This window comes from Protopterus annectens, chromosome 11.part0, assembly GCF_019279795.1.
Source record: "Protopterus annectens isolate FY-2018-M chromosome 11.part0, PAN1.0, whole genome shotgun sequence".
In the NCBI taxonomy this organism is placed as follows: Eukaryota; Metazoa; Chordata; order Ceratodontiformes; family Protopteridae; genus Protopterus; species Protopterus annectens.
In genome coordinates this window covers 1554662251-1554690049 of record NC_056745.1, presented here as the reverse complement: position 1 = coordinate 1554690049, position 27799 = coordinate 1554662251, and the positions used below count along the sequence as shown (strand labels likewise).

Sequence of the window (27799 nt, the reverse complement as noted above, 5' to 3'; positions counted from 1 at the left end):
GTGACCCGCCCCCAGGGGCAGAGGAGGGGAGAATTTTAATGGAAGGTGATGGAGGCCCCCGCAATACAGGAGACGGCGAGTCCTTTCGTGGTTCCTCCTACCAACGTCCCTGAAGGATTACCCAACTGTGCTTCTCTGGAGCCAGTCGGGGGTCATTTTTTAGAGCATCTTCAGGCCTGGGAGTCCATCACTCAGGATCGATGGGTACTTCGTATCATCACCGGAGGTTACACCATTCCCTTTATCCGTCTCCCCCCCCCCGCCATCAAGGAAAATCCCAGACGTCCCACCCAGTCAATGGGATCAGGCAGCAATAGAGGTCTTACGGCTGCTAGAAAAAGGAGTCATCCAACCAGTCCCCGCAGACCAGATCGGATTAGGAACTTACTCAAGATTATTTTTGGTGCCAAAAAGAACAGGGGACTTGAGACCCATTCTGGATCTCAGCCGTTTAAACCACTTTGTAAAGAAGTCCAAGTTCCGAATGGTCACGTTGCAATCCATTTTCCCCTTGCTGGAAAAAGGAGTATGGATGTGCTCCATCGATCTCAAGGATGCCTATTATCACATCAAGATAAACCAGGCCTGCAGGAATCATTTACGCTTCCGCCTGGGAGCCAGTCATTTTCAATTCCGAGCCCTGCCCTTTGGTCTCTCCACAGCCCCCAGGGTGTTCACCAAGTGTCTGGCAGTGGTGACAGCTCACCTGAGACATCTAGGATTCCAGGTGTTTCCTTATCTAGACGACTGGCTCCTCACCACCCCACCAGGCATCTACTTGTTCAAGCCACGAGAGCTACTGTCAAATTGGGCCATCTACTAGGGATTTCATTCAACTGGGCAAAATCTGTATTGCTGCCATCACAGCGTGTTGCCTTTATCGGCGCAGAGCTAGACTCTGTAGAAATGCGAGCTTTCCTACCGGCAGAGAGAATAAAAGTGTTACAGGCCCAAGTTCTGGCTTTACTACCCTGGGAAAAAGCACAAGCCAGGATGGTTCTTCAGTTGTTGGGATCAATGGCGGCTACCATTCTTCTAGTTCCGCTAGCCAGGTTACACATGCGATTACTTCAGTGGCTCCTTTTGGCCCAGTGGTCATATCAGGATCGTCCCTTGTCCCATCCGATTCTCATCACGGAGAGATGCCGGCAGGATCTGCGTTGGTGCCTTCTCTCGTCCAACCTGAACCAAGGGAGACCCATGTGCCCCCCCCCCCGTTCCCTATTGCCACAGTAACCACGGACGCCTCCCAGGTAGGGTGGGGGGGGCATTATCTGGACGAGACGGTTCAAGGTATGTGGCAAGACCACGAGGTTCACTTGCATATCAGTGTTCTGGAGATGAGAGCGGTGCTTCTAGCGTTGCAGGCACTTCACAGCTCTCTTCCCAGGGGAACTATTGCGATTCTTTTAAACATGTCCGTTGTCTGGTATCTGAACAAGCAGGGAGGAACCAAGTCCTACCCCCTTTGCAGGGAGGCCATGAGAGTGTGGAATTGGGCGATCGCTTCCCAGCGCTTTCTAGTGGCAATGCACATTCCAGGGAAGTCCAATGTGATAGCAGACAGGCTGAGCAGAGCTATTCTGCTGCCTCACGAGTGGTCCCTGAACGATCGAGTGGCTGCTCAGATCTTCTCCAGGTGGGGCCTTCCCTGCTGCAACCTCTTTGCCAGCCCCCTGAATGCGAAGTGCAACAATTTTTTCACTCTGATCCCCCCTACAGGGGGAGTCACCCAGGGATGCTGTAGTCCACAATTGGCCCTCCGGTCTGCTCTATGCCTTCCCTCCGGTCCCTCTTCTACCAAGAGTGATTCAGAAGGCTACCTGCTTGGGAAGCAAGATGATCTTGATCGCACCACACTGGCCCCGTCAAGTTTGGTTCCCCTTCCTTCGAAAGTATGCGGTGGATGGTCCTTGGATTCTGGACCAGGCTCCAGACCTATTGACTCATCAGTCAGGACAGCTCCATCCATCCCTACGAACTCTCAAGCTCGCTGCCTGGCTTCTCCACTTCCGACGTTAGTCAGACAGCATATCCTGACCCCGGAAGTAGTACATATTCTGTCCTCCTCCCACAAGTCTTCTACTAGGAAAATATACTCTAGTAAATGGAAGAGATTTGCAATTTGGGCTCAGCAACGTGATCTTGATCCCCTTACAGCCCCTGTGTCGGCGGTGTTGATTTCTTAGCAACACTGTTTAGGCAGGGTTCGGCTGCCTCCACTATAAAGGTGCAGTTGGCAACGATCTCTAATTATCATGTTGCACACGAGCCCTCCTTCATGGGTCATAAGTTGTGTAAAGCTTTCCTGAAAGGAGCCTGGTTGCTTCGCCCCCCGATTTTGCAACCCGTTTTGCCATGGGATTTTGAATGTGGTGCTCACAGCTTTAACGTCTTCTCCCTTTGAGCCGGCAGCCTCATGCGAATTGAAATTTTTGTCATGGAAGACTGCCTTTTTGGTAGCCATAACGTCAGCCAGAAAGGTATCGGAGCTTCAAGCCCTTTCTGTTAAACCTCCTTATTTGATTTTTCATCAGGACAGAGTATCAATGAGACTTAATCCTTCCTTTCTCCCTAAAGTCTCTTCTGCCCTTTGTCTCCACCAGTCAATTGAGCTTCCAGTCTTTTTTCCATGATTTTCCAACAAAGCGGAATACAAATTTCTCCAGATGGATGTGCGTAGACAACTGAGGTTTTATTTAAATAGGACACAACAGGAGAGGAAATCAGATCAGTTGTTTGTGTCCTTTTCGGACAATAGAATTTGCAGATCTGTAACTAAGGGCACCATAGCTAAGTGGATTAGGGACTGCATCTCATTTATTTATGCATTAGTGGGTAGGGATCTTCCCTTTCCAATTAAGGCGCATTCTACCAGGGCTATGTCAACTTCAGTGGCTTTTCATGCTAGACTGTCGATAGATGAGATATGTGCAGCAGCTACTTGGACTTCTCCACATACCTTTATTTCTCATTACAAACTGGACGTGGCCTCTAAAGGTCAGGCTTCCTTCGGTTCCACAGTGCTCAGGAGTGTTTTCCAGTGAGTCTTCCAGGATTTAGGTGCTAGGGACGCTGTCCCGTCAGTAATGAATGTAGGCGAGATAGGATCACATTACATCTTTTAGTTATGTACTTACCATAACGATAGATGTATGGGATCCATCTCGCCTACACATTCTTACGTACCCGCCCTCCTTCCCCCTACCTGTTGGACTTGGAGGAAACTTGTATACTGATCCCTCTGAGGATATTATTTTTTCTCTCCTCTTATATATCCTTGTGGTGTGGTGTGTGTGCCAAGATAATATTGGGGCAGACAAGATCTGGGGGTTTGGGCATGGTGCATCCTGGGATACAGGGTTGGCCCAGCCAATGAGAGACTTCATGCTAGTTATAGCGGCCGAGTCGGAGCCGATTCTCTGCTCCGAGCCCATCAGTAATAAATGTAGGCGAGATGGATCCCATACATCTATCGTTATGGTAAGGACATAACTAAAAGTTTTTGTTTAGAACACTGCTTTCTTTAAATGGTGGTGGTACTGCTGTACATATTTTCTCAGAATGTCCAGATTTTTTTGTCTGTTCTTCATAAAACTTGTGGTTTTCTGTTAAATTGCGGAGGATAGAAGTCAATAAATAGTTATCTACACTTGAATTTCAGACTTCATATTCTGAAAATGTATGCTAATACAAATCCTGTTATTCTACTATCTAAGTTTCTAAGAGCAATATTTTAAATCTTTTTTTGGGGGGGGTTGTTTCCCCATTATTGTAGGCTTTGTCTAGATTTCTTGCACTGAGACGTTGAGAAATATGGGGGTGATGATAGTATCCCACTGTGTATTCTATCCTTACTGCAACTAGTGCCCTTCCATTTGTGTTGTAGCCCTCTACCTGTAGTGTCCCTAGAGGCAATGTGGACACATCACTTTGTGTGCAGAATTGTACATAGCATCTTAGGAGGAAATGGAGGAGACAAAATCCTTTGTCTGTAGTGGACACCACTCACTTGGCCATCCTAGTCGTTTCCTTATGAGACAGGCAAGTTAGCTGTCTATTGGAAGAATTGCTTTAAGTACATCTTTTGTTCAAGTAACCTTTCGATACAAGACAAGAACCATGGAAAATGGATGTCTGTTTTTTTCAGGGATGATTCATAATGAGATGACTTGCTTAATATCAAATAAATATGCTAGATAAATGTTATAGCTAATCAAAGCCAAGTTGACTGATAAAGCTTATTTGAAGCTTGGTGATTCAGTCCAAGTTGTACTGCCTTTGGATACTGGTAATAAAAATTTAACATTGCTGCTCTTATGAGTAAGTTTAAAAGTAAAATTTCAAGAATTAATAAACTCATTTTACCTTTCTTTAGTTCACTTTTTTGTTATGTTTGGGGTCTGTATTTTTAACAGTATAACATTTGTAGTCTTAACTGTGTGCATTTGTTATCAGAAAACCGCTTGTTGTATGCATTGCCTTGTTTGGAAATGTAAAATATTACGTTTTTGTGCATAAAGTATAGCTGCTTTGCTATAATGACTTAAGTTTTCAGCAAGTAAAACCTCAGGATTCCTTCTGCTCTCAATTGCAAAACAAATTAGCCACTGTACAGAACTTGCTTTGTTCAGGCCAAGCCCACAAGTGTTCATTTTCCTAACTTGTCTAATATGTAAGCTGAGATATGTAGGTGTGCCAGCAGCTGTCAGTTAATGGATGACAGGCTGTCTCACAAGTGGTTCTCCTGTTTAACACATTCACAGCTGCTCCTCCTACCCTCCCCTGCCCTGCCTGAAGCTACGTGTGCCTTTCATTTCTGACATCCCAGTCAGCAGAACTGAAAGAAGCTTGGGTAGGGCTACATCAAAAGTCTAAGCCCTCTGAAGGGTTTTTAACAAACCCAGGGCGCTCTTTACAGAGCTGCCTTTCACTAGGATTATCAGCTACACAAAAGGGGGATCTTTTGGGGGCAGCATGGTGGCCTATGATGAAACCGGATCGCTTTTGCCTGTTAAAAGAACAATTCAAGTAATTGATGTTCAGAATCCATCTCATAAAGAGTCTGAGGTAAGAATGTCTGAGGAGAATTTGCTGTACCAACTTGCTAGGTATGCATGAGTTCTGAAAACATTTGTCATGTTTCCTGAGTTTCTCGTGACCTGCCTAATCTTTTCAGTTAGTTAACGTGAAACCAAAATAAGTAATTATTATGCACCTTGCTTAGCACTTTGATAATGTGGTATGTAAATATGAAATGTTTCTGAGGACTAAAGTTCACGCTGCATTCATTTGTTAAAAATTACAGTCTGCACTCTTCAATAACCTTTTCTCAGATTGATTCCTTGTATCACATATTGGACGGCTGCAGTCTTGTAATTTTTAAACGATCTTGCTAGCATAGGTTAATCTTAAATGAGTCCCCTAGCTATATTTGGGCAACACATTTTCAGCTCCATTATTAAAAGATAGTTTTATCATGTATTTTGATGATGCAGCTTTCTGATGTAGATTGTGACCACAAACAGTCACTGCAACAGGCTCATGCCTGGTTACCAAATCACGATCACTGCAAGTATTACCTGCCAGGCTAAAAAATACACTTGCAGCTTTCAGCTGCAGTTAGTTAAAATAGCATATTATGATGTACGTTATTAATTTATGTTACCTGTATTCACAGGGATTGCTTGTAAACTTTCATGCGCTCAATTAAAATTAACGTTATTTTTGAATTGGTGCAGCAGAGGGCGCAAGAGCTAGCATTTCTGTTGTGCACATTTCAGACCTATACCATTGATAATTATGATACTTTTATTCAGATTTTTTAACATTTTCTTGTCTCTCTTAATGCATTTCTTCTCTGCATGTGCCATTGAAAGCAATACTGAATAGTTATTTGTTTTTTAACTTTGGTAAAGTTTGTGAGGCAGAGTGCTGGAGAAAGTTGTACTGCATATTTGGTTGCATGACTAATTTGTTTCAGAACAGCTGCACCTAATTTAGTTAGTTGATGCCCTTTTAGGTCAGCCTTATTTAAAACCTAGCTGCATATTTTATAGTATTTATTTCTCTTGACGTATTATACATGTGGAAAGGAGTCCTGAGTGAAAATCATTTATAAGTGTAGCAGTAACCAATTGATAAAGGAGAAATAAATTCAGTTTTAACTGTACTCTGTATTAACCAAGTACACTGACAAAAAAGCAGGTTGAAGATTAAAAAATATGAAGTAGAACATTCTGTATAGATACTGTATTGCCTGTGTGATTGTTCATCTTTATTACTGAATGTTGTTATCGTTATTGACATTTTAATAAAAAAAGATTTCTGACAAAAATGTTATAAAACAGATAAAATAAGCAGTGGTTAACAAAATATGCAGGAAGACGTGGACAGTCACTTTGAAATTTAGTCATGACAACTTTGTACCTTGCTGAGTGCCTTCTATGAACACATACGTGGGAAATGTATCCATTGTGTGTATGTGTTGTCATTGTTTAATTTGACCACTGCATAGAAGCCATTATGTGTCAAAGGGGAATACAGAAACAGTGGCGTGTATATACAGTACAATAAACTGTTAGTACTGAATCGCAAATAGAACTTAACAAAAAATGTGGTCCTGCAGGGTTTAATGGAGAAAGTAATTTTGACTACGTAATGTAATAATTAACATATATATGGGAATTATCTTATTTCTTACTCTCTTACCTCCAGTGTACCAGGTCTGTATTGAGTTGCTTTTTAAGAAAGAAATATATGCTGCTGTATAGCAGTTATATATATTTAATGTGTATGTTTATGTAGCCAACAGTGCCTGGCTGTTGAACGTGTGTATGTCTGTAATGTACGTACAGATATATAGGTGTGTGTTTGTGTATGTATAAATCTATATAGATAAATATATATAGGTGTGTGTGTGCGTGTGTATGCATATGTGCAATCTCCGTACAGATATATAGATAAGATATATCTATTTATTTGTTTGTATCTATATGTGTGTGTTTGTGTTTGTGCGTGTATAAATCTATATAGATATATGTATATAGGTGTGTGTGTGTGTGTGTGTGTGTATATACAGATGAGCACGTGATTTTTTTTTTCTACGTTTGTTATAGTTGAGCAGAGTTCATTAACACTACAGGTCTAGGGAGGAAATTCGCCCAAAGCATTTTCATTCAGTTAAGTGCATTTATTCAAGACATGAATAACACTGCAGAGTAGTAATCTTAGTGAATTACATAACTGATGAATATTTTTTATGAGAAATGTCAATTAATTACATGTCTGAGAAACATCCATGTGGGGATACAGAGTTTTAATAGATAAAGGTATGCCAAGTGTGACATCCAGGAACACTGATAATCATTCACATTAAAGGAAGTAAGGACAAGGCACTAATTTTCATTTATTTGGAAAAAATCATGAGGTTTCATGGAATTTGGTACTTCATTTGAACTTGCATTTCAGTTTGATGCTTGTAAAACTGTTTGCTTGCTTTATATAGTGTTCTGTAGTTAAGAATTTGTCTTAATGTTTCCTGTATATATAGGATTCTGATGCCCAAGTGATTTAAGATTATAGGGCTGAAACTAAACACCTGAAAGATACAAAAGACCTAAACTCAAAAGAATGAAATTCAAAATGTCAAAATAGTGAATGTATACAACTTAACACAACAAATGAAAAGTAATGTGTTTTCACTAAAGCACAGTTTTTGTCCCATAGGAATTGTAATCTTAAATTTAAATTATATTTGGGGGGGGGGCACAGTACTCACATATTTGATGTAGGGTGCTTGACTCCTTGCAAAAATCAAGTTATTTTCATGCTTGTTCATGTACTTTCGTGTATACAGACAGGGTTCCTATTGGAACATCAAATTTTCAACTGCGCGAATCACTAAAGGTCGACCTTTAATGCTAGAACAATTTCGAAGTCTTCAAAATAAACATTAAAAAAAGGGGGAAAAAGTAAAGGTAATCTTCCCTTTCTGCACCGTAGTTCATTAAAGTGCGATCTCTGAGTTGGTATATTTAAGTAGCGGGGGGGGTGCAGGGGGGCTTGCCCCCCCTGATTTAACCAGTCAGGGTACGTTTTCTTTGTTTTATTTTTTATTTTTTAATTTTGAAGTTACGGAACTTCGATCATATGGCGTCGACCATGTGGTATTCAAAGTTCCGTAACTTCGATTTTGTAATAGGTAACCTACAGATAGTATTATTTCATAATTAATTTTTTAATTCCATTCTTTATATCTTACAGATTTTTTGGTTGAAGTCTCATGGTCTTCAATCATTTAGGCTTCAGTATTATAACAGGCAGCCCTTAAAAACATTAACAGGCTTATTTTATTAACAAGAAGTTATACTTCCCAGCATTTCAGCACACGGAATAGAATTTCTTTTTTTAAAACAGTGTCTGTTTTCATATACTTCTGTTTGGCATGTTAATTGACACATGTGGTAACAGATACCTGTAGAGCCTAATGGGGCAGATTATACATAGAAGTAAAGGTTTTAAGTAATTCCACCATTGTAATTTTCAAAGAGAATAAACAGGACTTGACATGGGTATTGTACAGCTTATTTGACAGTGTCCAAGTTCTTATCAAGTCTTTTTCTTTTTACTTGTTGCTAACTGATGTGAATTTTGAGGGCTTTTCCATGTTAAAGAATAAACAGTGGCAAGACCAGGACAAGTTTAACTAAGCACTTGTATACAGCTGAAGCTATAGACAGCCCATATTAAGGCATGGACAGCATTACTGACTTGAGACAGTAGTAAAATAATGGCATCCTGCTTGTGTCTGGCAGTATTACACAGTGACTAAAGTTGTTAGCTGCTGCTGAGCTTAGCTTATTCCTGTAGACTTTGATTTGATTCCATCAGTCACTGACAGTGACTGCGACACGTACCATACTGCAGTCTTGGATTACTCGCTCACTGGTAGGGTCTTTCTGTGGTGGTCTGTTCTTTTCTTTACCACAGCCTGAGCACTGTGGCTCTAGAAGCAGCTACTTGCAGAATCTTACAGTTTAACAAAAAAAAATTGGAAACAATATAAACTGGAATTGATTGAAAGACAATATTGTTTGAGAATGGTTGCTTGTCTTTTAGTGAATATACATATAGTAACATGCACATTTTTTTTTATTTTGCAATGAGTCAATCTAACATTGGAAGACCTTCCTTGATAAGTTGTTGCTAGATTTATCGTGCCCCCCAGTTATCACTTGGTAAAAAAAACTTGGAAGGATTCCACATTTGGAGATGTTTTTGTGTCTCAGGCAAGTATGAGTCCACCCCCCTTCCCTTCTGGATGACTCCTTTAAATGGAGACCAGCAAGCTGATAGGGAGTAGTCTAGACTGAACTTGAGCTTTTCTTCTACCCTGTCACAAGAAATGCATAGTGTTTCTAGAGAAGAGGAAGGACTCTGGAGCCTTGGCTAATCATCCTGTGAAGCCACTTAAGAATGCTGTCAGGTCACTGACTGTGCTCCATGTACCTATAAAAAAATTGTATGATATCTACAGTTTACCCCAATATGAGTAGGTAGAGCGTCTAACTAAGCTTCTTGGTGCCTGCTCCTCTGTGATCTATTTAGTCCAGCTTAGCTCCCAGACAGAACAGCAGTTTGCCATTTTACTGTTTGACAAGAAGTCCAAGGCTTTGGCTTGGTGTGGCAAATCTATACTTCTCTGACACACTGGGATTGGGAAAGAACTGAGCAACCAGCAGGCTTAATTTGTAGTCCTGGGATTCACTTTCAGTGTTCGTTTGTCTGCTGTGGTGACTTTGAGCAAATCACTTAATTGTACAGTGCCTCCAGGTTGTCCCTGGAAGGATGCAATTATGAATAGTGCCCTTAACCCCCCCAAAAAAATCACAATTATACAATGACCCCCCCCCCCATTAATATTCCAAAACGTGCACACTGATTGGACAGCATGCTCGTTGTAAATCCCACAGTATACCAATGGAAAAAAGTCTGGTCGACCAGACTTTTTTCCGTTGGTATAAAGTATCCAAAACCTTTCTTTTTTAATAAATAAAAAAGAATAAAACGGAACAACGGAGACTTTCTTTTCTCCATTGCTTTTGTGTCAAAGCATTGATGTACTGGGTATGCTTAGGAATGCAAGTCCCGTACGCATGCGCAGTACAACAACAGAAGGAAGCAGTATACCACCACCGTTGGAAGAACAGTAATGCGCCGTTATACAAACATTATTTTAAAAAAGTATTTTTTTCTTAAATAATGTCATTGTATAATAGCAATAACCAACTCCGTGGTTGTGGTATATTGAAATTTACCCACGGTTGGCTTTATTTAATCACTCGGGCTTCACCCTCATGATTAAACCACTCCAGCTGTGGGTAAATCTTCACTGTGCCACACCACATCGTCCGTTATTGCTTAATGAGATAATATCACTGCAGCTTTGTGGTTTTGCTGATAAGTCAACTGGATGTGTAGCATCCATTTTCAGTCATGACCAAGTTGTAAAAAATCATCTGAAGTAATGTACATGATAAAGCTATCATGTAAAACGGATTAACTCTCCCTTAGCTAGTGAACATCTTCTTTTTTTAGGTCTAACCTTTTAAACCTAAATGACCTCTCTCTCTTTCTACCCCTCCTACTCCCCCCCCCCCCCCCCCACATTTTTAATACTGGCTATAAGTAATCCTTCTTGGTCAGACTAGTAAGAGAAAAAGTATGTTGTAGTCTGTGCCTGTTATTTTTTTTTCTCTTAATACTTAGACTAGTCTATGTTTTTTAATATACTTTATAGTAGCTTCTCCTTTGTTAAACTACCAAATGAGACTAATTTGTATTCTATGAACATGTAATTACCTACTGTTAATGTGGAGCTTTTCTCCCCGGGCCTCCGCTGAAAATGGACATGTATCCAGTCGGACTATCCCAGTCAACAAATGTAAAATAAATAAATAAATAAATAAATGTGAATTCAGTGCATACAATGCATTAGGTTTACCTTACAAAATTAATAAACTTCCATAATGAAGTGTAGTACTGAATAATCAGCAAACAGATGCAGCAAAAATGAAATTAAATAAATACAGAGCTTGCTGTAACTCCCAAAACTATACATGCCAAATTTCTGAGTCCATTCAGTTAAAATCAATTAAAACCATGACTTTTACTGTAGACATAACTGCATTGTAATCTGTTTAGAAACCAAGCATTGGGGTCAGGGCCATGCACTGAACTTTGGACAGAGACAATAATAAAGATGACTCAGCACTGTAAAACAAACCAATATTTCAACATCAGCTTTCTGTTCTGAGCATGTTTAACACCCTTTTTGCAAAGGTATTGTGAGACAGGGTTTAGAGACAGAAAGAAGAGGGGCGTGAACAAGGGTAAGAATAAACTGGTAGTGATAAGCTGGCTGCATCCTTTCACATTAAGAAATTACTTACTTGATGTGTGCAGTGTATTCATTTCAAGGTCTTGGTGTTTTCAGAATGACCAGAGAATTTCCTTTTGTTTTCCAGTGGAACATCGCTCTTTAAAGAAAGACCAACATAGTTAGAATTAGCTGTTCAGATAAAGAAAGAACCTTATACAGTACTGCTTCAGGAAAGAAGACACCATAGCCTTGAATGGTGATGTACCACTTGGCTCTGCAAATGTGAGATCTCTCAGAAGACTTGAACCCATCGAAAAATACAAACATTATTAGCATGTGTAATGCAAACACATTCCCAACTGATTTTAAGAATGAAAACTTTGGAGTGATATGGTGCTTTTTCTCTTTCTGACATTTGGTGTACGTTTAGTGTTAATTGTTTATATTCTGTCTGTCTTGTCATAAGCTCTATATGAGAAATCTTTAGAAATAGTGGCTGAAGTGTTGAAAGCTTTTCTGGGACACTTGACTGCTCAGTTGCTCTCTAATTACCATTAGAATCAGCCCTGATGTAAGTTTGATTTCCTCTTTTTTGTTGTAATTCTTTTTTTTTCTCTAATATTCTGAAGAAAAACAGGTTCTGTAATACAAAGCTGCACCATTTAATACGAAGCAGCTAATTATTCGTCTTATTTTTATGAATGTAGATAACCGTGGAGAGGTGTATTGTTAATTGTGGATGTATGCCAACAATTTGGAAGCTTAGAGTTGCTGCATAATTTATGGTGATGTACTATTGCTCCCTTAAACAGTCCCATACAACTACTAAAGTGTGTGTGTGTGTGTGTGTGTGTGTGTGTGTGTGTGTGTGTGTGTGTGTGTGTGTGTGTGTGTGTGCGTACACACACACATATATATATATATATATATATATATATATATATATATATATATATATATATATACATATACAAACTATTGTGTCTCTCACACCACCCCCAAACCAGACAACAAACAAGAGCTTGACTGTGCTTTCTGTCTCTCCTAAATATGTTTATCCATTAAGCTTCCGTCTTTATACAGCAGGCATTTGGCTCTACTTTATGTGGTGCATCAGCTAGTGTGAAGGAACTAAGTGGTGCATTGTAACAACAAGGTTGGTTGTTAGCCAGACCTTTGTGGACTTCTGTAGTTACCACAGTCCTTTGCCCCCACAGTGAGTGTACAGTCACAGCACCCTTACCTCATCATTATCCCATTGGATTCTTATTAAATCATATTTTTATATTTTGTTTATGGGAGGGGACATTTGTAGTTTCTGATGATTTAGAAACCTAGCTAAATTATTTGGCTACATACTTATAATGCTTGCCTCCATTCTACAGGACTGTCAGGGATGAAACCAGGATTTTTGCAACTGTATACCATATTCCAGATTATTAATCTGCTTAGTGAGCATCACCAAAGTTTTTAAATTGGACCTTTCTTTCCATCACTGTGTGTGTGTGTGTGTGTGTGTGTGTGTGTGTGTGTGTGTGTGTGTGTGTGTGTGTGTGTAGAATGTAGAAAAGCTTGGGAGAGCTGTGGTTGCTATTATCAATTTATTGACATATTTATGTTATGGACGACTAGTAATCAACTCTTGGACAATTTCCTCCATTGCAGTAGACTGTCAAATCTAGCCCTCTCAAAACAACTTTTCTTTACATGACAATTCACAAGAAACTTGGCAGGAGTGTGGTGTACATGGAACCTGGCAATTCCCAGGTCCTCTCAAATTGCTATTAAAATTTCATAGGGATCAGCAGCCACCTACATGCTTCATAGGGAATCAACAGCTCCCTACATGCAGAAACATGCATCTTTTCCACACCAAAGAAATGTGATGAAGTCCCAGAGCCTTTGAATGCCGGGAATCACCATCAAAAGTGAGGATTTGAAAGTAAATGTGCTTCAGGTAAAGGAATAATTCCTTGAGAAGGGTTATAATTGGCAAGTGGTTGATGGTATTCTCTAACTGACTCTAGAATGCGGATACCAAAATCTAACCATGTCTGGACCCAGTCTGTTCCCCTCCACAAACATCAGGAACTACCTAAAAACCATTGACTCGCTTATAACACCAGGCTACAACCAATATATCATAGTCATATATCATAGTCACAGGAGTTCCTTGTACACTGGATACCCCCAGTCAAAGATATTATCAAGACCAACTGGAAGATAGTACAAGGTAATGGGGACTGTTTCACATTCTTGGACACAGATGGAATTTCTGTAGTAAAAGATCCTGGAGCATTAGGGACTTCCCTTGGAAGAGATACCCCCCCAATCCATCCTCTGCCTGTTCTGTTAAGGGTACATTTCCTTGTGGTACACATAACTATTGTGGCTTCTTGAGCAGGGCAAATAAGTTTACACTCTTCATACAAGAAGCACGATTTGTCACTTAGGTACTTCAGTGAGTCCCAAACAAAGTATGCTGTTTATGAAGCATTGTGCATCAAATGTAAGAGTTTCGTAGGCAAGAGCAGAAATTATGTACACCTTTATGCTATAAGGAAGAGGCCTAAGCGTAATGTCCTCTACAGGTGTTAAAGTGGCCATGGATACAAAAGATTTTAAATTTCATATCCTGAAGAGTTGTAAGAACAACCCCAGAACTGGGGTCTGAAACTCCACTTTAAGACCAGAAAACCATACTGGCAACTGCATCTGGATGCCTGTACAATCTCTGGACTTGATGATCACACTTTTGTCACTTGTCCACAAGCATCCTGGAAGTGGGCTGAGATTGTCAGTATTATTAAAGCCCGGAAGAGACCTCTCTGTGTATCATCTTACAGGCCAGTCTCAACATTAAACCATGATTATCAAATCTTCATGTATAGCATGGCCAAAAGAGTAGCCTTGTGTCTGCCAAATGTAATACACATGGACCCATGTGGATTTAATACACACAGACCATTGTGGCTTCTGTAAATGGGAAGCCAACTTTTGGTAATAGTATTTCAACAAAACTGATTCTATGACAGGCAGAATCCTTAGGAAAACTTTTGTAACTATGTCAGGGTATTAAGCGGGCTTAGAAAATGCCAATATTGTCATTGTAAATTATGCTCCACTGCAGTTAGCTCAAGCTAAATTTCCTTTTTTAAAGGAACTAATAGGCTCAAATACCTTGGAACGTGGTTTGCACAACATACAAGGCAAAGAAATGATTTAATTATAACAGAATTGCTAAATGCGAGGACTATTTACAAAAATGGTACACTTAAGACCGGGACCAAAAATCTTTGGTCATGCAAATGATTACCCAAAAAGAGGAGGGTTGGGTACCCCAGAGATAAACGGATACTGCTATGTACTGCGAGACCCTCAGAATTTCTGAGGTTACTGATGACTAATTTTAGGGCTGTTTGGAAGGAAATGATGTATGAGACAACAGGTAGAGGGGGAAATGTAGTTTGCGGCAGACGTTTTTATGTGGAAAATTGGAATAATTGAGAGGATATACTGAGAAATACTAAAGAAAATTGATCCGTTGTCAAGTGTTCTGATATGATACCCATAGGAAGAACAAAATGGGATCTACAAGACTAGACAATATTCTAGCAATGATAGAAAAATGAAACCATGAGCTGCAATATTAATATGAGTTGATGGACGGAGGGGAGGTGATATAGTGGTCAGAGGCAGTAGAGCAGTACAATCTTCTACATGCATCATGTGTTTTCTGTCTGAAATTTCAATATGTGAAGGACTATTTGGTATAAACAGGATGATATATTCTCAAAGGCCCATGCTAAACTTTAATTGGAGAGTATGCAGTGGACCTATAGAGCTGTATCTCCTATTATAGAACAGGTAGTATCTGGAATTAAGCGATGCAGTTTGAAAACACACTTAGTGGTACAAAAATCAAGAGAGAGAGAAAGACGAAGATCAGCTCTTACAAAGTTAAGGAAATTTAGAATATTCATGCAGTAGAGTCTCCAAATATTTTTGTACACCAGACAGATTATGGAGAATGTATAATTTAGTAAGCACACAATACTGTAGATGTGATCATGAACAACTGAGTGACTAATTTCATATATATGGGGATATAATAAATTAATTGGACTAAAGGAGGATATGTGGAGGATAATCCCTGACCATTATCAGCAGAAACTTTCTATTTTATGGACCTGGGCAGGGTCATGGTGCCTTGGAGGCCAATATTTGTCTGTTTTTATTGATTCTGGCAGTGAAAAACAATACAACTAGAACATGAGAGTGGTAATCCCTCCAAGTAGAAATGCCCTGTTGAGTTTTTGTATGAACCAGGAAGAAAGGTCATGGGGAATTAAAGGTAAGGAAGGGCTTTTCCAACAAATGGCTTCCTTTTTAACAACATATAGATCAAGGTTAAAACATAGAAGGAGTATGTGCAGGTAAAACAGTAGGTTGCTCTGATTAATTTCTCTTTGAAAGCTGATTAATTGCTTCCCATTTATTTAGTGTTACTGTTAACTGTTAATTCGGCTGTTTGTATATATTTTGTGTTGAAAGTAACATTTATAAAATCTGTACCATTCAGTGTGTTGAGTTCACAGTGTTTCATTAAAAAAATCCAGTGGTTATGATTAATTGCCAGCAAATCTGTTCTTTTCAGGGTTGTTTATATAGACAACATTATTAAAAGCTGTATGTGGCATCTATGTGTTATACATTTTACTGGAACTTCCAGCTCCTTTTGGCCCGCTGCATCTTTAAAAGACCTTTTTTACTTGTAAAGCATGCTAGAGGATCATTTGTTGTGTTTATTTGTCTCCATTCTGCAGTATAGCCTGAGAGGCTATCTGTATTTGGCATAGTCTTTGTTAGGTGACATGCAAATGTAAGCATACATATTGGCAGCATATACTCGAGGGTTCCTGGGGTGTAAGCAAATTCTCTGTGACGTATTGGACAGCAGAGATGAACAATATACAGATAGTTTTGTGGACATGAGTGGATAAAGAGTCAATTATGGCTCTAGACAGGCTTCCTACTTACCTGTATTTCTTAGGTTCATAGGTAAGTACTAGGCTATCTGCCAAGGGCATTTATAAGCCTAGACAGAATGTGTTGGCTTTCGCCACCCCCCTTAGATTAGTTCCCTGTGCCTCTGTCCTACAGCAGAGCCATTAGTTCCCTGCACCACTGTCCAGCAGAGCCACTGCAGTGATCCCCGGGGTAAATTTTCTGTTTCCCATCCACCCGTCAGGGTTTCTCTTGAGAGTTAGTGAGGGGCTCTGTCTAATGTATATTTGAATCCTGTTCCAAAGCATGGGGAGTCTCTGGGATAGGAATCTATCCCTCCAGCATGTCCTATTTATCGTTGTGGTGAGGTTTATATCTCCAGAGCGTGTGGCTGTCTGGGATTTTTTTTTTTTTTTTTTTTTTAGGTGGAGCATGTCCATCAGTTTTGGGTTGGACATGGCCTTGTATGTCAGGCAGAGATCATCTCTGAGTAAGCAGTATGCAACCGAGTACAGCTGGAGTTTCTTGAGTCGGGCTGCATAGGGCATCTGTTTGAGGCTAGTAATCCTCTTGGTGAGGTACTTTTGTGGTCTTTCTAGCTGTTGCAGGTATCTTGTTAGGTACATCCCAAATGGGGTGTTGTATTTTATGATGGGTCTAATGACTGATGAGTAGAGAGGCACAATAACCTCTTTTGTTCTAGATGCGAACCCTTTTGTGATTAGGTGGGCCAAATAGAAGGATTTTCTAACCACCTTGGCAATATGATTATCAAAGGAGAGATTTCTATCTACTTGGGTCCCCAGATCCCTTATTACATTTTCTGTATTTAGGGGGACTACCACGTTTGTGGTAGTTCGCGGGTACTTTGTTTTTTCCAAAGGGGATGACTATGCACTTTTTGGCATTTAGCTTGAGGCCATGATTTTGACACCAGGTATCCGTCTTGGTGAGACCCATCTGGAGGGTGTCTGTATCAGCCAGAGAATCAGTTATGGCCACTAGATTGCAGTAGTCTGCGAACTTGGTCAGCCATAGTCGTCCTATGTTTGCCTGCACCTCTGAGAAGTATATACCGAACAGGAGGGGGTCTTAGGACTGAGCCCTTGGGGACGCCACTTGTAACCGGTTTAGAGTCAGACGTAGAGCCTGCAACTCTCACTATGTGGATTCTATCCATGAGCCAATTGGCAACCCATCTCGTGATGTAGGGGTTTATGTTCAAGTTGGTGAACTTGTCTATAATACTAGAATGGGGAAAAAAAGCCTTTGCGAGGTCTAGGTAGGCTGTGTGGACCTCCTTTCCCTCGTCTAATGCCTTGGTAACTGTCTCAAAGAAGTCCGCCAGGTTTAGAAGGCATGATCTGCCCTTAACAAAGCCAAACTGGGTAGGGTTCAAGGTTTGGGATTTCCCAGTGTCTCTGTTAATGAGTTCCATGATGATGCGTTCCATAGCCTTGCAGACCAGGCTAGTCAGGCTTATAGGGCAATAGTTCTGTGGGTCCGTTGTGGCTCCACCTTTGTGGAGCGGGATAACTGTTGCTGTGCGCCACTCTGTGGGTACGTAGCCTGTAGAGGGACTGAGTTTGAACAGTGTGTTTAGGTGAGGGTTAGTTCATTTTGGAGCTCTTGTAAGACGCAGCCTGGGACACTGTCTGGTCCCAATGAAGCTGTGTTTTTGGCTTTGGATAGGGCTGTTTTAACCTGTGTGTCGGTGATTGATGGGGCCCTACATTCTTCTGGTATGGTTATGGGCCCTTTAGGGGGTGAGAGGGGGGTGAAGTTTGCACTAAACCTGTCTGCAGAATGTTGGCAATATCAGTTGGTTCAGTGTATTTTGTGCCATTCTGCACTAACTCAGAGCAGATCAGAGAGTTTCCATTTAGGTTCTTGACATAGCTAAAGAACACTTTGTGGTTATCTTTGGTGTCATTGACAATTTTTCTTTCGAAACTAGCCTTGGATGATTTAATGAGGGATCATAGTTTCTTGCTGATACTGATCAGGGATGTCTTTCTTTCTTGGGATTTTACTCTTTTCTGTACTAGTTTCCTCCTTATGTTGTATAGCTTGTTTATGGCAGGGGTCCACCAGACTGGTTTCCATTTCTTGGAGGAGTTAGTCTTGGTTTTACTTGGGATAGCACAATTCATGCATTCCTGCAGATGCTCAGAGTGCCTTTGTAAAGGTTTCAGCAGCTTGGACAGCATTGTCCTTTAGCATGGGGGCTGTGAACCTTTCCACCTCAGTCTTAAGTAATGTGAAGTTTGCTTTTGAAAAGTTTTTCACGGTCGTTTCCTTGATTGGGGGTGGGGGCGGAATGTGGATATCTAGAGTGATTAGTCTATGGTCTGATCTAACCAGCGAGGGGTTGACCTCTGGTGTGGAACACCGGTCGCCCATGTTGGTGATGACCAGGTCCAATATGTTGTTCCCTCTGGTGGGGGTGTTGACCAGTTGATCCAGGGCGTTCGAGTTTATAAATTCTAGGAAGCGTTTGGCAAGGGAGTTAGTAGTTGAGTAGTTCTCCCAGTTTATGTTTGGGTAATTGAAATCACCCAGTATTAGAGTGTTTGGTAGGACCTTCATATTTCCCAGTGTCTCCAGAAATGCGGAATGGTTGTCCTGGGTGATCTGTAGCAAGCTACAATTTGGATTGCAGTTTTGCCAGTTGTTAGTTGCACATGGGTGAATTGTGCTGCACCACTAAACTGGAGGTGTGGGTATCCTTGATGAATATGGATACACCCCTGCCTTTTGTGTTTTGGTCCTGGTTCTGTGGCCGAAAGGTATGGTATGAGTTATAGCCCAGTAGGACTCTGTGCTAGGTCCTCTGTTCTTTGGCATCTACTTTTCGGATGCTCAATTTCCAGTCCGTTTCCATCAAGTATAGAGTTATGGTTTCTTTTGAACATGTTAATAGATGTTCACCTCTTTAAATGTGCTTTGCTCACCCATCAGCATATCCTGATATTGTTGATCACCATTTTGGACTAGTTCATGTACCTGGCAGTATGTCACTTAGTTCTCTGGTCATTCTTCTGAGTATGTTCCTAGCATTTCTGAGTATGTTTTGGCTCATCCTATCTTCAGTGTTCTTTTGTTTCACTGTGCCAGCCTTTTTCTTAATGTGCTTGTTTTCATTATAGTTTTAATATGAAAAGCTCTGCTTTAATAATGTATATTATTTAATCCTTGTATTTTGGAAGTAGTGCAACTAAGTTATGTCTGGTTAAGGACCACTAGTCCATTACATAGTATAGAGATAATTAGATGCATAAACATGAATGGTCAGATCTTAAAAACAGCGGGCTGCTGTTTATACATAAAACCTAATAAAAATATAACAGGCAATGTAGACTACGTTACTGAGGCAATGGAAATGGGGAAAACTGTGCATACTTCCTACCTAGATCTGGCTAAGATGTTTGATACAATACCCCATTCGGGCATTGTAAACAAACTTATGGAACTAGGTATGAACCTCTTTATAACACATTGGATAGCTAGCTGGCTCACTGATAGGACCCAGCAAAGAGGCCAGTCACCAATGGAGTCGCCCAGGGCGCTGTGCTAGGTCCTCTGTTCTTTGGCATCTACCTCTCGGATGCCATAGCCAGTGTCAGGGGCCTCTGGCTAACAAAATTTCCAGATGATTGCAAACTGGGGGAACCAGGTCCTACCCCTTTTGTTGAGAAGCCCTCAGAGTTTGGCAGTGGGCTAATTTCATCTGACCTCTTTCTCATTGCAATGCACATTCCGGGGAGCTTCAACGTGCTTGTGGACAGATTGAGTAGATGTATTCTAATGCCTCATGAGTGTTCTGTCAACCCATCTGTGGCAAAAAAGATATTTCACCAATGGGCCAGCCTTGCTATGACCTATTTGCATCCGCTCTGAACGACAAGTGCAGCAGCTACTTTGCCATGATTCCCCTTCCGGGTGACTCACCGAGAGATGTGCTCCTGCACGACTGCCCCCCCCCCCCCCCCCCCCGATTTCCCTTATATCCCAGTTTCTAAAGAAAGCCATCAGGTCGAAGAAAAAGATAATGCTCATTACCCCATTCTGGCCTTGACAGATCTCGTTTCCCTTTCTTTGGCCTCACCTAATTCAGAAACCTGTGAGTCTAGATCTTACTCCGGACCTACTGTCCCACCCAGACAATTGTTTCACACAAATCTACAGAACCTCAAGCTCATTGCGTGGCTTCTCCAATTCTCACGATCGCCAGGCAGTCCTCTTTCAGTTCACCAGCTCAGAGAATTGTTCTGGCTAGTCACAATCCCTTGGCAAGAAGACTGTACTTTAGCAAATGGCCCAAATTTTCTACGTGGATGTCTAAGTTTAATACTGACTCATATTTGGCTCCAGTCGATAAGCTTCTACAGTTCTTGACATCCATTTTTGAAGCAGGAGCCTCAGCGTCTACCATTCGAGTGCATCTAGCTGCAATCTGCAATTTTCACTTGGGTCTGAATGGCTCATCCTTAATGTCCCTTAAGGTTTGCAAAGCCTTTTTGAAGGGATCTATGATGCTCAGGCCTCCATGTAAGGAACCATTTGCACCTTGGGACCTAAACTTAGTTCTCCGGACCCTAGTTTATCCTCCCTTTGAACCTTCGGACAAATATCTAAAGTTCCTGTCAAAGTCTTGGAAAGCCTTGTTTGTGGTAGCCATCACCTCAGCCAGGAGAATTTCAGAGATTCAGGCTTCATCTTGTAAACCTCCTTATATAATCTTTTATAAAGACAGGGTTTCGTTGAGAACTAACCCTTCCTTCCTGCCTAAAGTAATTTCCAAAACCAATCTGAACCAGACTATCCAACTTCTGGCCTTCTTCCCAAATTTTTCTAACAAAGGCAAATATTACCTTCATTTATTGGATGTGCATAGACAACTCTGTTTCTGTTTGTACAGGACAAAAGAATTCAGAAAGTGAGAGTAATTGTTGTTTGTTTCCTTTTTTTCATTAGCAAATAGGAAATCATTTTCCAAAGTTACTCTGGCTAAGTGGCTAAAAGACTGTATCACTTTTGTCTGTAAAAATAGGGATACAGCGCTACAAAGGCCTGTTAAGGCACACTCCACCAGAGCAGTAACCGCATCTGCAGTTTTCATTCCAGGGTTGTCTTAGAGGATATTTGCTCAGCAGCTACATGGGCTTCCCCACATACCTTTATTACTTGTTACAAATTGGATCTGTTCTCTAGGGGAAGGGCTTCCTTCGGCTCGATGGTCCTCAGGAATATTCTTCCATGAGAACTCCCAAGATTCAGGTTGCTGGGGATTCTGTCTCACTGTCAAGGACTATGTGAAGTTTGACAACCTGAGATAAACTGGATGACTGTAATGCAGTAGTAGTGTCTCGCAGTAAGAGGTTCTCTGGTTCGATTCTTGGCGTGGGTGCCTTCTGTGTGGAGTCCACATGTCTTCCCTGCGTTTGTGTGAGTTTCTTCTGGGTGCTCCTGTTTCCTCCCACGTTACAAAGACATGCATTTGGATCATTTCTGCCTGGGTATCCGCTGAAAATTGGCTTTATTCCAAGTCGGACTTTCCCCGGTTAACAAATGTTAAATAAATAAAAAAATAAAGAAGTTGTGTCTTACCATAATGTTCTATCTGTGGTAATGTTCGATCTTCACATATCCTTGACATACCCACCCTCCTTCACCCGTCCCATAATTTTTATGGTGGATCAAATTTCATCTGTGATAATAGTCCTCGTCGATGGATTCAGATAAGGCATCTCTTCTCTTTTTCCTTGACATATGGTTATCTGTCACTGTTTTATGCAAACTTGATCTGAGGTAATTTGTCGAGGAGCATTATGGGTAGAGCTGAGCTCAAGAGTTTTTGGGAGACGAGAGCTGGAATAATGGCCAAGTCGGTTTTGAGGTTCGGAACTAATCCCACTGTCAAGGATATGTGAAGATTGACAACACCGATGGAATGTTATGATAAGACACAACTTCTTTTGTATTGGAACAGTGATGAACATCTTGGGAGAGAGAGGGGGTGCAGAAGGGTGCATATTCTTTAACTCCTGAAATTAGTGCATATGTTCTTTCTTTCTGTTGCCCTGTAGTTTAATGTAAAAGGTTAAAGTGGTCTGTGGTTAACAGGTAGTCTTTTGTTTGATTGTCTCAGCCTTCGCTTGTAAACTTTGTGACTCTGAGCAAGTCATTTAACCAGACAGTGTTCCAAAATTTGCAGTACTCTACCTTGAAAACAGAACTGAAAAGTTTTTCACTGGTATTACAGTTGTGGATAAGAAAAACTTGTACTGCACTTTCAGGTAGCATGGTGGTACAGTACAGTATTAGATAGTACATATACTCAATAGTTTTCCAAATTTGTCTTTGCCTTTTAACAGACAACATTTGCATGACTTATCTTCACCACAAATTTTTTGCTATCCATACTGTGATCAGCTTCATAGTAGTTACTAGGTATTCAGTCCAGAAGACCATTAAGGAACCTTGAAATTCCCATTTGCCTCAAAGCACTGTCTGGTTAAGAGACATGCTCAAGGTAATAGTGGACTTAATGAAGGCTGAGAGAATTAAACCCTGTACCACAGGCTGTAGCTAGTTAACAGCTCATAGCCTTAATCTTCTGTGCTAACTGTGATCTGTTGATGCTGTGTATTCCGTTAGGTGCGATGATTTAAAGTTAGGACTTCAGTAGTATAGCAGCACTGTACCTTTGTTCCATTCTGAGCAGAATAAGCAGCTCTCATGCACCATGTTCGTCTGCATTTGAAATCATAAGCCCTAGTGTAGTATTGTACGATACGATATGACTAGCTCTGACATCACAAGCATTATTCTGTAATGTACAACAAACCAGGAAAAAATGCACTATTTTTCTAAATCTTGTTGGAACCAGCAGCTAAAGCTTCATGCTTGATGGTCTACTGCCGTTGCAAAGCAGTGTGATTCACCTTTTTGTTTCAGTCATTAAATTATCCCGCAAAATACAGATGTTTGTATTGATACTAGTGGGAGAAAAATACTGGCTGAAATGTATATGCAGTGTTATAGTAAAATGAAGCTTTACCAGAAACGCAGTTGCATTTATGGCTCATAACTACCCACGTGTTTCCTGAAAGGGTCAATAGAATAAAACCTCAAAAAAACTTGGCTGTACACTGTAACAGTAAACCTGGAAGAGTAGCACATACTAACCAGTACTGAAATCGGAGTGTACAAATGGTGATGGCTTAGAAGATTAAAAGCAGCTCCCTTTTCAGTAGTGATTTATGGGCCAGAAGAGGTACTGAATTTGAGAGTAGCTAATTAGCAGGCTGCTACTTGGAGTGGTTTATGGGATAAGTTCCACAGTGTCTGCACACTAGGGAATTATGTCTAGCTGTCAGATGTAGGAAGCTGTCCTTTTTTATGCTGCCAAGCTAGAAATACTGTGAAAACAGTCAGAAAGGCTTTTCTCAACTTCATAAATTGGTCATTTGTTGCACTAAAGTAAAGTCTGAGCTCTTTTCTTATGCATATAGGACATGTGGTTTTACCATATAACTATCTGATATGTTTTCTTACAAAACTATACTATGACCAGTTTTATGTAAAAAGAAAGCAAAAGGCCCAAAGCAGATCATAGAGGACACAACATGAAGGGTACTGGCCAAGCACAGAAGTGTACATTTGCAAGTTTGTTTGTTTGCGTCTTTCAGCTTTTCCCAGTTAGGGGTCGCCACAGCAGAACTCCGGTCTGCTAATGATTGGTAGTTGATTTTTACGTGCCGAGTTACCAGCTCTGACGCACAACCTTCAACGAAGGTACGCCCATTCATGCATGCGTCTACGCAGAAGACGCTATAGCTGAGAATCGAACCGGACAGAGTCTTACTGTGAGGCGACAACACTACCGCAGCACCACCACCGCAGTAGAAGTGTACATTTGCAAGTATTTACAAATATCTCTTTCAAGGCAGGTTGCATATAAATCACTCCTGAGAAGTGAAAACATTTTCATTAGTTCTGGCATGATGTGCATGTTTCATGATGTATTAAAAAGGGATATTTGCAAACAGTGTTCTGGTGGTGGTGGTTTTCTTTTTCTGTACTGCAAAATACATGCCCATTTTATTTTGATGTTCAAAATATTTTAGATTTTTCTAAAATGTGATTAATTTTGTTGGTTTGTTTTCTAAGTTCTGTCAACAGATGAATGAAGTCTTTTGTATTTTATTAGTTTTGAAGAAGAAAAAAAAATAACAATGAGCGGCCCTTATTCTTTACCCTTTTTACTCCAGTTGATAGCTTTTATTGCCACTGACACTTCATTACTCATAGGGCAAAGAACTCTTAAATGTACTCTCTTTCATAGAAAGCTTTTACCCATCTTGCACAAGGAAGAAATTAGTAATAAAACATTTTTAAGTGCAAAGTAATTTCAAACAATTTTCAGCATGTTGAGTATTTTAACCTGAATTGCTCATGTGAAACTGAGGAGATTAACATTAAATACTAATTTTACAAAATAACAGTACATGGTGTAATTCGTGCTTGGATTTTAGTTTAGTCATTTGATTGTTTACTGTTCCTCAGTAGGTATTAACAAGTGAACGTAAGCACCTAGTAGCTTCTAGTTTTTTATAGATTTAAACTAGCAGGTCATGCTGTCTAAAGCTTTCCAGCTATTTTCTGCACCACTTGTCCTTGTGTTGGTTACACTAGTAGCAAGCTTTTAAGGGAAGTATGGATTTCCCTGATCCTGATAGCTTCAAGATTATCCATGAAATCCCTGAACATTTACAGGAAAGTTGAACGATCCTTCATCTGCCGTGGGGCCTCATCCTTGTGGACCTTGCTCAGTACATCTCCAGGGGAAGACAAATGGGGGCACACTTACAAGTTCACATCCACCCAATCTGACTTCTGTTTTCCCTCCATCCCAAGGAGCAGAGGTTTTACTCAAAGATCCTCCTTCCAAAGCTGCCATGCTTCTCATTTAATCATAGAGAATGAGCCCAGCTACCCTGCAGAGGAGCCTCATTTTACATGCTTGTATGTGTGATTTCATCCTTCTGGTTACCACCCAGTAGTTTTGACCATAGATAAGTATGGGAACATAGATTGATCAGTAAATTGAGAGCTTCATCCCATGCTTTTATTCTTCACCACTGCAGCCCAGTGTATCTGCTCATCAGTCTCCCCATCGTACCTCTCAACTTCTTAGTGCAAGAAATCTAATAAGAGCCAAAAATTAATGGGAATTCAAAGGCCCAAAAATAGGAACAGATTTTAAATCTTGCTCTTATAAACTTAGTTGATAGAATAACAAGGTTTGCATTAACTTACGTTTTCAGAAAGATGTGAAGCCTGAAACTCAAATGTTTGTCATTACTTTTTGACTTCACTACTCAACCATTTGCCTGAAAACTAAGAAAATTTTATGAGGAAAGGACCAAAAAATGTCAGCCAAAAATCTGGACATTGTGAAAAACTGGAGTCGAGGGGTGTGCTCCCAATCCATCAACCTTCACTGTACACAGCAAAGAGAAGGTCACTCTTTTCTGAGAGACAGCCATGACCTTTAATTTGGGGATGGTGATTTTCATCTGGGCTGCTTCAAACTCTGCAGTAAATCACACTACAGTACATGCTGAAGGTCACATGTAGTTGGGACTTACAAGATAGTTGCCAACAACTAAGATAAAGCCATCATGTTCCCAAACTGGCTATTTTCTCAGCTTGCACTGCCTTGAGATTATTTTTGTGAAAATCATAAACAGGAGGAGGAGGAGGTGAAGGAGACAAGGTGGATCCTAGCAGAGTTCTATGCCCACTGAATGCATTCAACTTAATGCTCTGAATGGGGACACAAAGATCACTTCTCAAATACAAAGACTTTGACTGGCATACATCAGCACCATTAAGATCCCTTACTGTTTTAACAATTCATACAGGAGAGTTTGGTTACAGTCCTGTCTTCCTAACGTTCACACAATGCATGTAGATAATATTTGCAGATCCAGGTGTTAAAGATTACTAAGTGCTGTCTAAGGATGAAGCACCAGTAGACAAGGGGGTCACCCTTGTTTTATGGCCATACCTCCACAGTCCTGTTATCTCTTTTGACTTTTAGGCAAGGTTTATCTCTCTGGAAGCTTGCCAGGGTCTGTGTTTTGTAATGCAAGATCAATCAAGAATAAACTGGATGTGGTTTCTGACCTGCTCTCTACAGGTGACCTGGTGTTTGTCATGGGAACTTTGTAGGGTAGTAATTCTGGGCAATACTTTACATGTTCTGGATGATGTGGCATTTATTATGAAAACTTGGTTGGACAGCAGTTGAGAATGGTAATTAGCAGTGCCCATTCCTGTAGGTTTCCATGTTATCCATAGTCCTAGATGGAGAATTAATGGCAGTGATGTTGGCATATCTTTTAACCAGGGCTGGAGTTATTCCAAATGAATGCTGGAGTTTCAACACCTTTGAGCATTCTCTTGGTGCAGGAATGAACAACACAGTTCTGGTGTGTGGTCCGCCTGGTTACCTAGGAGCTTTTTATGCAGGAGATCCACAAACTTCTTGTTGCTCTGTTGCATAATTACTGTAGATGAGCTTTGAATTCTAAAGTTGATATTGAGATCAATGGACTCGCCATAGAACTTATCAGTCTTTGAGTTTCCACTTCAGTCAGGAGTTTACCACAAATCTGGACACTTACTGAACCTGGTTTTGCAGCTGCATCTTGTAGCCATTGATGTGGTCATGGCACCAATCTCTTGGGGTAACCACCACTTAGTGCACTCCAGGCTAGGTCTCTCACCATGTTTGCCACTCAGCAGTGAAAGGTTTTATGCAATATTGATATTAGCCTTTTGATTCCTGTACTGGAACAACTGTTAGAGGGGCCAGTGCTGATGATCCAGAATAACTAGTCTGTTTCTATTATGTGGCTGGTCTTCTGCATTCTTTTGTGTTGTGTATGTCTTAGATCTACTGCTGAAGGCCTTGGTACATTGTGAGCTCCATAGAATGCAGGAACATTAGTGGCAGTTTGAGCAAAGATAGCATAAGACTTGCTTTCTGAAGAACAAACTTGGTTTGGGTGCACATTTTTTGGCATTGCAAATAGAATTCTCACATAATATGGCTTTTCTTTCTAGTGGGATTTTTGCCAAATTAAATCAACTGCTTAGGCTTTCTGAAGTAGGGACAGATTTCACTCAAAGTTTGTTCTCCATGCATCTTTCACCATGCCCTATAGTGACAACTCTCCTGGCTTTGCCTTCACCCACTGCATAATTAGCATGGAAAAATGGATGCTGATGACTAGATCCCTAGCTCTGAGACCAATTATGTCTGATAAGAATATAGGACTGGTGGGCTACTGGAAACATTTACTCAAATCTTGGGAAGACCACAGCTGCTTTCTG

The 27799-nt window shown here is 40.6% G+C and overlaps 1 protein-coding gene across 1 annotated transcript in view; it reads left to right on the top strand.

The window, feature by feature from the left end:
* Window positions 1–4831: 4831 nt before the first annotated feature.
* The window catches only part of LOC122815951 (neuroepithelial cell-transforming gene 1 protein-like), a 122443-nt gene continuing 99475 nt past the window's right edge, over window positions 4832–27799 (top strand). Inside the window, exon 1 of the mRNA XM_044088826.1 lies at window positions 4832–5070. Coding sequence (XP_043944761.1) covers window positions 4978–5070 — 93 coding nt within the window. The 5' untranslated portion in view covers window positions 4832–4977. The remainder of the gene's footprint in view (window positions 5071–27799) is intronic.